This window comes from Otolemur garnettii, unplaced genomic scaffold, assembly GCF_000181295.1.
Source record: "Otolemur garnettii isolate 467f Iridium unplaced genomic scaffold, OtoGar3 scaffold00082, whole genome shotgun sequence".
In the NCBI taxonomy this organism is placed as follows: domain Eukaryota; kingdom Metazoa; phylum Chordata; class Mammalia; order Primates; family Galagidae; genus Otolemur; species Otolemur garnettii.
Window position 1 is genome coordinate 8,673,298 of NW_003852477.1, and position 11,129 is coordinate 8,684,426.

At 44.0% G+C, this 11,129-nt stretch overlaps 1 protein-coding gene across 1 annotated transcript in view; it reads right to left on the reverse strand.

The window, feature by feature from the left end:
- Window positions 1–614: 614 nt before the first annotated feature.
- Window positions 615–11,129, reverse strand: part of SMARCC1 (SWI/SNF related, matrix associated, actin dependent regulator of chromatin subfamily c member 1) — a 165,759-nt gene continuing 155,244 nt past the window's right edge. The window contains exons 21-22 of the mRNA XM_023515929.1: window positions 6,936–7,112; window positions 615–3,168 (exon numbers count right to left, since the gene is read on the reverse strand). Coding sequence (XP_023371697.1) covers window positions 3,071–3,168; window positions 6,936–7,112 — 275 coding nt within the window. The 3' untranslated portion in view covers window positions 615–3,070. The remainder of the gene's footprint in view (window positions 3,169–6,935; window positions 7,113–11,129) is intronic.

Genomic DNA, 11,129 nt, shown 5'->3' on the forward strand with positions numbered 1-11,129 from the left:
ATAAACCAGTCTTCAGTTAGTTTAGATCAAGGATTAACCTTCCTCATCTCCCTTTGGCAAGTATGGGAACCCTGTGAGACCCAACTGGCTTTAGCTTTCTTTACTAGAGTCACACATTTGAGAGGACCTGAATGTTCATCTCATGACATTTTGAGGGGCTTCACTGGACTCATAAGCACCTTGAAAACAATGGCTTTATTTTTCTGCACAGGGCTTGCACCTGTGGGTACTCAAAAGTTGTGAAGTACATCAAAGTTCACAAAATCTCCTGCCCTCAAGGTCTATCTCCAGCTTGGGGCTGTCTAAACTGCATCCTGATAAACTTTCTCCAGCTCACTAAGCAAAATTATTTCCCTCTTTTGAGGTGCCAGGATGTTGGCTACTTTTTCTGGATATCTTCCACTCATCTTTCTGCATATTGATCATGGGAATAAACAGTGGGTGGAGCACATTCAAATTTCTGCCACCTAAGCACCACAAGGATGATCAATCAGGAGGGAAGCCCTGAGCTACAGAATTCTAATTGCTGACCAAGATCAGGTGTGGCCTATTATTTAGGTCCCTCAAAGGACACATGAAGAACCAGTGTATGAATACAGAGAATGGGACTAGAATCCAGAAACGGTGTTTCATTTATTCGCTGAAAAAGAGGGAGATCGGGTCTTCTTCATCCATTCCTCCAATCTCTTAAAGCTCCCTCCCCTCATTTCCCCAAAATAACAACACACTGAGAAACACTTTTATACAAAAACCACGTATTATTCCCCCCCTCCCCCAAATCAGGCAGCTGTATTACAGGAATAAAACCAGATTGAAGACATGAAAAGAAAAAGTCAACACTTACACTGAAACATAACAGTGTTAAGAATTCAGGTATTTTGTAGGATTATTACCAGCATAGTAAAAATATTTCCACCTGGAATCATTTAAATTTGAAAGTGATCACATTAAAGACCTGAGGTTATAAGGGACCACAGTATGAACCAGAATTCCATTTTACTTCTAGAACTCCAGGGGAAAAGGTAATAAGTATTTGGAATGAGTTTCCTTTGGGAAAAACTGGCAGGAAGTAAGGAAAACCCTGGCCATTATCAAAAGGCACTAGAGTCTTTCTGGAGGCAAATGCATTGGAACTAAACTTCAGTAGGAATAAGCTCATTCTCATTTCCACACCAAAAGTCCAGAACAAGGTCTCTTTGCTTCCAATATTCCAGTACTCTGATGGTGACCAGGGTCCCTGATTAGAGGCAAACCTGAGGGTTTGAAAGGCAAATCTCAATTGTGGTTTTATTTTTATTTTTTTGCTTTCTGATATTAAGGAAAAAGGTTCTAAGGTGTTTTACAAACACCTCCCTACACCCTCTAGTATGCAAAGCTTTAGGAAATATATAGAAAAAGATCCAAAAGATGTTCCACCTTGCATTCTAAATAATGGAACTGTTACTTAAGAATGTGAAGTGAAGAAGCCAGGCGCTTTGGAAACCAAGCCCTACCAAAAAAACCCTTTTCTCCATTCATAAAAGGATAAAAGAATAGAATGGAGGGAAGGACAAGAAGAGAAAACCAAGACTCTAAAGTAACTCTTTAGCACAGATAGGGGCTCAAACCCTACCAAAAAAATCCTTTTCTCCATTCATAAAAGAATAGAAGGGAGGGAAGGACAAGAAGAGAAAACCAAGACTCTAAAGTAATTCATTAGCACAGATAGATATGGGCTCAAATTAAGGCATTTTGTGGCTCTTCCTCTGGAATGGCATTCCATCTCCCAGTATGAGCACCTTAAACCTCAAAGCATGATGCTCTGACTGCCAAGAGAATTCCTTGGTACCTTCAGCATCTCTTTGAAGACTCTATGATAGATGGAATGTGAGATCTTAAGGAAGGGAAGGGAGAAGATGTGTATGAGAAGTTGATGATCCTGCCTTGCTTGTCCAATCCCATCCCAAATCTAAAGTACCGCTTCACAAAATTCCACTCACCCTGGCTACTGCAAGAGGTAGTTTGGGGACCTGTACCCACAGCTATCCTAACCAAGTTCCACGAGCTAAAGTGTTTAGCACTATCTACTTTTTTTTCTTTTAAAGGGTTTTTTCTTTTTTTAAAGAGGAAAGAAAATAAAATAAAAAAAGAATGCACACAAAGCAGTGAATAGTAGGCTTGATTCAGTGTGGGGCCACTGCCCCAGACTCCTAAAACATTCTTGGGAAGCCTAGGAAACTAAGGAATGCCTCCCAATATTCCAACACTCAAAAGCTCACACTGCCCCCAGAAAAACAAAACAACCTCCCATCCCCCATCCAACAAATCATCTGCATAGAAAACCAGAACCAATAAGCCTGGGGAAGGAGTTAATTTGTTCTAATGTTGTGCTCTCCTGTACCATGTACTAGCTAAAGTGGTATGCTCTGCCAGGCAGGGTGGAGGCCTTCACAGTCCTCACTAGGGAATAAAATCAAGTGAGGTCTTCCTTCCCCATCTCTTTTAATTTTGGTGCAATTATATGTCACAATTCACCACCAGCACCACTCTTAGCTCAGATAAGCAGAAATAAGGTCACTTATAATGCCTTAAGGTTTATCCCCTATGGCTATCCCCTTCTGCCCACTACCATTTTTTGGTTCCTATTAACTTAGGTTGCTCTCCCTTAAAACAATAATGACAACAGAAAGAAAGAAGGTAATGACTATAGAGTATTATCCATAGAAGCATAAGACAAAACAAAAAACTGCAGGAAACCAAAAGTGATAAAGATATGGAATACTAATGCTGACAATATGTGCTGAGAAACTGTCAGCACACCCCTACCCCAGAACAGGGGAGATGCAAGTTATTTTTAGGATGACCAGGACACACCGTCACCACAGGTTTCCCCTTGAGTATTGGCTGAGGACCTGACGCACTAAGTGTCAGAGAATGGAGAGGGGTGGCAAGAGGAGTGGGGAGGAACATGTACTTGGGGCTGTAAGAAGAAAAATCCTGAAAGAAACCCAAGAAAGCTGAGAAATCCAAGTCTTGTCATCCCCACTCCAGCTAGTGGCAGTGGGCATGAATATTCCCTCTATCTTCCAGGCTAAGGAGCGGCCGAGGCTGGTGGTCCTGGAGGAGGTGGAGGGACCCCATCAGCAGGTGGTGGTGGTGGTGGCTGCTGCTGCGGCGGCGGAGGGGGATCTGTAAATACAACCAAGAATAACTTGTCACTGCTAGAAACACAACGGACTTGGGGAAAGGCCCACTGAGTATAAAAATGACATAAGAAATAATTTTCTTTGTGGCAGGCAACCAATGCAGCCTTGTAAGGCATTGCTGTCACAATAGTCTATGTGGGTCAGTTCCTTCTTAACCTTTGGGCCACTGCTCATGGTACTTACCCTAATTCAAATGGTTGGGGGAGTGGGAGGTGTCTTAATTTGTCCCACCCTCCTTAAAAGCCCACTGCTTCTGAGTATCAATTCAGACCCTTTCAGAACTTACTTCTATTTGGATTTTAATATATTTTAATGGGCTCTCTACTAATTTTATTTCTTTATTAAATAAGCTCCTTCCACAGCAAGTTCCATGCTTTTTTCCCCCCTTTTCTCATAATGCTTAGCCTACCTAGATTCAAAACAAAGGACCAATAACTTTTTTTCTTGAGACAGTCTCAAAATGTTGCCCTCAGTAGAGTGCCATAGCATCAGAGCTCATAGCAACCTCAAACTCTTGGGCTTAAGTGATTCTCTTGCCTCAGCCTCCCAAGTAGTTAGGACTACAGGCACCTGCCACAATGCCCAGCTATTTTTTAGTTGTAGTTGTCATTGTTTGACAGGCCCGGGCTGGGTTTGAACCCGCCAGCTTGGTCTATGTGGCTGGTGCCCTAGCCGCTGAGCTACAGGCGCTGAATCAATAACTTTTTAAAATTTTTTATTTTATTTTTTATTTTTGAGACAAAGTCCCCCTATGTCACCCTCCGTGGAGTGCTGTGATGTTACAGCTCAGAGCAATCTCAAAAGTCTTGGGTTTAAGTGATTCTCTTGCCTCAGCCTCCCAAGTAGCCAGGAGTATAGGCACCCATCACAAAGCCTGGCTATTTCTAGGTTACTTTTGTCATTGTTTAGCAGGCCTGGGCTGGGGTAGAACCTGCCACCCTCAGTGTATGTAGCTGGTGCCCTAACCACTGTGCTATGGGTGCTGAGTCGGTAACTTTTTTTTTTTTTGAGACAAGAGTCTCAAGCTGTTGCCCTGGGTGGAGTGCCGTGGTGTCACAGCTCACAGGAACCTCTAGCTCTTGGGCTTAAGTGATTCTTTTGCCTCAGCCTCTCACATAGTTGGGACTCAGGCACTTGCTACAACGCCTATTGGTTGTAGTTGTCATTGCTGTCTGGTAGGCCCAGACTGGATTTGAACCCGCCAGCTCTGGTGTATGTGGCTGGCACTCTAGTCGCTTGAGCTACAGGTGCTGAGAGATAAGCCAGTAACTTCTTGATGATTAACTATTTTCATCAGGGCCAGAGAGCTTCACTTGAGGCAGCCACTGACAAACTGAATAATCCAGGGAGGACTCCATAGCTCCTAAACTGCAGTTCTTGGATTTGGGGCTAATTTAGGTCAGGTCCTGAGGAAACAATTACTGTGAGTGCCTGGCGTTCTTTGCTACTTCAACTTTAGCTGCTTTAGTGTACAATGGAACCCTAGAGATCATTTAATCCAGGGATTTTATAACTCCAAGATTTTGCCAGAAATGAAAACATATGAAACGACTTATTAAAGTACAGCATTTCTGGCTCAGCGCTCATAGCTCACAGCTTAGGATGCCAGCCACGTACACCGAGGTTTGCAGGTTCGAACCTAGCCCAGGCCTGTTAAATAACAATGACAACTACAACGAAAAAAATAGCCAGATGTTGTGGCAGGTGCCTGTAGTCCCAGCTACTTGGGAGGCTGAGGCAAGAGAATTGCTTAAGTCCAAGAGTTTGAGGTTGCTGTGAGCTATGACGCCATGGTACTCTACTGAGGGTTACATAATGAGACTCTGTCTCAAAAATAAATAAATAAATAAATAAATAAATAAATAAAGGTGCCGCCTTTCTCACCAATTCACCCAAATGTATCCCTAAGAGGTTTCCATCAAATCCCTAAGACTCTTTAAAGCATTCTGAAGCCCACTGATCTAAACCCTTGTGTCATTTTTCAGTGGAGGAAACTAAGGCCTGAAGTTTCCTGACGCAACTCATCCAGTGCAACCTGCTCAGTACCCTAGAGCCAAGTCAGCAGCACAGAATTCCCGGAGCACTCACTTATGGCAGGAAGTGGGTGGGAGTGGGAAGGGTGTCAATGGAAACCTTCCACATTCTGAAGGTGCTCCATAAGGGCTCTTTGGGATGGAATCCTGAAGTGACAAACCATGGCTTATTAGTAGGATATGACAGTAATGAAGACCAATGAGATTATATCTGCAACAGGATGGCAAACTTGTCAACACACCTGATAGGCAAGTGCATTTGTGTACTGCCTCTAATGTAGCTTGGCAAACATTTTCTTGCCAAAAAAAAAGAGGGACCCATTATATAAGAACCTCTGACCACTAGGCTTAATGGAGATCATTTTTCCTACTCTGTGATGCTATACACCCAGTTAAACCACTGCCTTTCTTCTGTGCACTTACTTTGTTCTAGCCTGAGGGTCCAGTGATGAATGAGACATGTTTCTGCCTCTGAAACCTACCTCCTTGCCCTGAGAAGCCTCCCAGAGTACTACGGTATACTTAAGGCATGCTGTAGTCTCACGTCACTATTAGTAAATCCCAATCACTACTGAATTTTTCATTTCATAGTTTCCAGACTAAAGCTCCTTCCTACAAGCCAGGAATTCTTATGCTTCCTTCTCTCTATAAATTGTGAACAAGACTTAACTTTAGTCCACATATGTGAACTCCTAAATAAATTTAGGATTATAGTTATGGTTGGGGTATCTGGCCACTACTGGCTGCACTTCCAATCTTCCTCACTTTAAAGGCCTACAGGATACAATTGTGGCCAGAGCCCTTGAAACAACCCTCTGGAAGTCAAGGGCCTATAATAAAAATGACCTGGCCTCTGTATGCAGCCTTTGACAGACATCATTTGGCAGCATCAGGGTTTTCTCCACTAAGCCTGCTGGGGCCTCATATTCATTTCAACATAGCCCCTAAATTCTCCTTTCTTAGTCTATGCAGACACTACCAACATATCAAGAATGGCTACAACAGACTTTTTTTTTTTTTTTGGAGACTCACTATGTCACCCTCAGTAGAGTGCTGTGGCTTCACAGCTCACAGCAACTTCCAACTCTTGGGCTTAAGCTTCTCTTACCTAAGCCTCCCAAGAAGCTGGGACTATAGGTACCCACCATAACACCTGGCTATTTTTTGGTTGCAGTTGTTCTTGCTGTTTAGCTGGCCCAAGCTGGGTTCGAACCTGCCAGCCTTGGTGTATGTGGCTGCGCTGTAACCACTGTGCTTCGGGTGCCGAGCCAACAAACTTATTTCTTACTCCAGCTCTAAATTAGTCTCTATTCTTTTCTGTACACTTACCATTTTTGAACCCTGCATTCATAAAAGGCTCTTGTATAGAAAATAACAACCAATAGCTCTGTATGTCTGCTGAGATTCAAACCAGACAGGCTTGAAGAAGAGAGGAATGTGGCTTTTTGGCTTCCCCAAAGAAACTGGTGCTGGGAGTACATGCCACAAAGGCAAATCAGCTTGACAGAGTGAAGCGTTTTGCACTTGTCACTTGTATACCTGTCCATCTGGGGTGCTATAAAGCTCTGACTGAAAATTGATCTTTGGAACCCATTCTCACAGACTGCATTGTCCATGGACCCACCGAACCTCAAAGAAAGAACAAAGTCCTTCTCCTTTATCCACAGCCCTTGAAGACAGATCCTGGGGTAATGCATCCCCCCACTTTGCTACTTACACATGCCGTTAGGTGCTGTGAGGGGTACCCGGGGTCCTAAGATATTTCCTGGTATTGGAGGCATACCAGGAGGGGTAGGGCCACTCCCAGAAGGATGGATGTTGCCTGCAACGGTGGAAATCATGCGGCCTGGCATGGGCTGTCCAGGTATGATGGAACCTGGGCCTGGTATCTGACCTGTAGAAGGAGATTTAAAGTACTGTAAGTACATTAGGAAGGGATATGAAAAAGAGATCAACTTAAATGTTAAATACAGGCAAATACCTAACCCTCCAAGGGATCTGAAATACCAAGAGAGCACTAATCTATCAATTTCTAGGTCTAGGTTTTTGGGTTTTTTTTTTTTTTTTTGAGGCAGAGTCTTACTTTGTCACCCACGGTAGAATGCCATGGCGTCATAGCTCAAAGCAACCTCAGACTCCTGGGCTCAAGGGATTCTCTTGCCTCAGCCTCCTGAGTAGTTGGGACTACAGGTGCCCAGAGCAACACCTGCCTATTTTTAGAGGCGGGGTCTTGTTCTGGCTCAGGCTGGTCTTGAACTCCTGAGCTCAGGTGATCCACCTGCCTCGACTTCCCAGAGTACTTCAATTATAGGCATAAGCCACGGCGCTTGGTCCTATGTCTAGGTTTTTATTTTTTATTTATTTAGGGGGCTGGGCCAGTCTGTGGAGTGACTATTCTAAACTCTGGCACAGGAAAGTAGTGGTAAGTAAAAATTACAAAGCACACACTCATAAACAAAAGCACTCTTTCTGGTTAGTCTGGGGGGAGTGGAATATTATCAAATGTCTTCATGATGATACACAATGCCGAGCACAGGGAATGGACAGAAGGACTTGAACAGGAAGCCAGGGCATAGTCCAAGTATCACTGCTCAATCCAGATTGTGCTTCATGTACAAGTATTGAGGGAAGGTGTGTCTGAAAGGATACTTGTATTGGGCGGTGCCTGTGGCTCAGTGAGTAGGGCACCGCCCCATATACCAAGGGTGGTGGATTCAAACCCTCCCTGGCTAACTGCAATAAAAAAATAGTTAGGCACTGTGGCAGGTGCCTGTGGTCCCAGCTACTCGGGAAGCTGAGGCAAAAGAATCACCTAAGCCCAAGAGCTGGAGGTAGCTGTGAGCCGTGACACCATAGCACTCTATCGAGGGTGACAAAGTGAGACTCTGTCTCTAAAAAAAACAAAAGAAAGAGGCTCAGCGCCTGTGGCTCAAGTGGCTAAGGCGCCAGCCACATACACTTAAGGTGGCAGGTTCGAATCCAGCCTGGGCCCAACAAAACAACAATGACGGCTGCAACGAAAAAATAGCCAGGCGTTGTGGTGGGTGCCTGTGGTCCCAGCTACTTGGGAGGCAGAAGCAGAAGACTTGCTTGAGCCCAGTAGTTGGAGGATGCTGTGAGCTGTGATGCCATGGCACTCTACCCAGGGGGACAGCTTGAGGCTCTGTCTAAAAAAAATAAATAAAATAAAATAAAGAATGGATACTGGTATTAGTATTGTGAAATTACCATTTAAAAGGGATTTCTGAATTGAACCCCAAAGTCCAGCCCACAAAAAAAAATCTCTCCCTGTAAGAGCACATCATGAAGCACTGGCCAGGAAGAAGCACAGGGGAAACAGAAAACTTCACGTCTTCCTGTTGTTTTGAAATTAATTTTAACACTAAAAATAACTCCTGTATTAGGTTTCATACTGAGCCTTAAGAAGTTTTTTTTTTTGAGACAGAGCCTCAAGCTGTCGCCCTGGGTAGAGTGTACTATGGCATCACAGCTCACAGCAACCTCCAACTCCTAGGCTCAACCAATTCTCCTGCCTCCACCTCCCAAGTAGCTGGGACTACAGGCGCCTGCCTCAATGCCCGGCTATTTTTTGGTTGCAGCTGTCATTGTTGTTTGTCAGGCCTGGGCTGGATTCGAACCCGCCAACTCAGGTATATGTGGCTGGCACCTTAGCCGCTTGAGCCATAGGCACCGAGCCAAGCTTTCAGAAGTTTTAGTAAACTTTTTCTGTAAAGAGCCACATAGTAAATGGATTTCCTCCCAACCATTTAAACAGCAAAACTATTAATAGCTTGTAACCTGTCCAAGAAAAGGCAATGCTCTAAACAATGACAATCACAACAACAACAACAACAACAACAAATAGCCAGGCGTTGTGGCGGGTTTCTGTAGTCCCAGTTACTTGGGAGGCTGAGTCAAGAGACTTGCTTAAGCCCAAGAGTGTGATGTCGCTGTGAGCTGTGACACCACAGCACTCTACCAAGGGCAACATAGTAAGACTCTGTCTCAAAAAAAAACAAACAACAACAACAACAACAAAAAACCCCCCCAAAACAGGCAATGAGTCAGATTTGGTACTTGGGCTATACAGTCTATCAATCTTGAGCACCAAACTAAGATAATTTCTTCCACAGGCACAAATCAAGGTTGAAGCTCTTTTACACAAAACAAATTTTTCTCCCTGCAGAATAAAGAGACTCTATTTCTTCTACAATATTTTATTTTTAAAAAGTCTATGTAGTTTTTTCTTGATTTAAATCTAGGGGATTTAGTATTTATGGAAGGCCAATTGTACAAAACTGAATATAGGTTTTTAGACACAGCACTGTTGAGATAGCTGGAAGTAAGAAAGCTTGAGGCTGGACACAGTGGCTATTGCCTATAATCCTAGCACTCTGAGAGGCTGAGGCAGGTGAATTGCTTGAGCTCAGGAGGTCAAGAGTTATTTGAGTAAGAGGGAGATCCCTGTCTCTACTAAAAAATACAAAAACACTGTGGTGGGTGCCTATGATCCCAGCTACTTGGGAGGCTGAGGCAAGAGAGTCTCTTGAGCCCAAGAGTTGAGGTTGCTGTGAGCTATGAGGCCATAGAACTCGATCCCAGAGCAACTGAGTGAGACTCTCTCTCAAAAAGGCTAGGGTCCAGGCGGTGTCTGTGGCTCAGAGGAGTAGGGTGCCAGCCCCATATGCCGGAGGTGGCGGGTTCAAACCCAGCCCCGGCTGAAAACTGCAAAAAAACCCCAAAAAACCCAGGGTCAGTGGCTAACACCTGTAATCCCAGCACTTGGGAGGCCAAGGTGGGTGGATTGCCTGAGCTCACAGGTTCGAGACCAGCCCAAGTCAGGGCGAGACCTCATCTCTAAAAATAGCTAGCTGGGTGTTGTAGTAGGTGCCTATCATCCCAGTTACTGGGGAGGCTAAGGCAAGAGAATTACTTGAGCCCAAGAATTTGAGGTTGCTGTGAGCTATGACACCATGACACTCTAATGAGGATGACAAAGAGAGACTCTGTCTCAAAACAGACAGACAAACTAACAAAAACTTGAGGTCTAATCTTGGAAAATTTGGGAGACTGTGACCATCTGAGAGCTAACTGACATTTAAAATACATAGAGTAGTACTAAAGATAACTCAAGTGAAGACTTCTGTCCCTGTTTAGAAAAAGGTCTGTCTTAAAGAGAGACAGGCCAGGTGCAGTGCCTCATGCCTGTAATTCTGGCAGTCAGGGAGATTGAGGAAGGAGGATTGCTTGAACTCTGGAGTTTGGAAACCAGTCTGAGCAAGACTGAGACCACCATCTCTACTAAAAACAGAAAAATCAGTCAAGCATCATGGTACATGCCTTTAGTCCTAGCTACCTGAAAGGCTGAGGAAGGAGAATCATTTGAGCCTCGGAATTTCAGGTTGCTATGATCTATGATAGTGCCTCTACACTCTATCTGAGGTGAGCAAGCAAGACCCTCTCTCTCAAAAAATGGGGGACGTTGGAAGGCAAATCAAAGAAAAATCATGGGAACAGCAATCCAAAAAAAAAACCTCTGATCACCTTCTAATTAATAGTGAATAATTTGGGATTCTGAATGAGGTATAAATAAAGAAAAGGGATTAGGGATAGGACAAATCCTAAACACATGGCCTAGCATGAGTTAAACAATCAGTAAATAATGTCACCCTCATTATTCCTGAAAGATACCAATTATGTCTATGTAAATCTTCATAAAGATATTACTATATCCCTCTGTGATACCTTATCCTAATTAACATCTGCATTTCACTGAGGTGTACTTAGGTTAAAAAAAAAAAAAAGGCTCGGTGCCTGTGGCTAAAGCGGCTAAGGCGCCAGCCACATACACCTAAGGTGGCGGGTTCGAATCCCCAGCCCGGGCCCGCCAAACAACAATGATGGCTGCAAC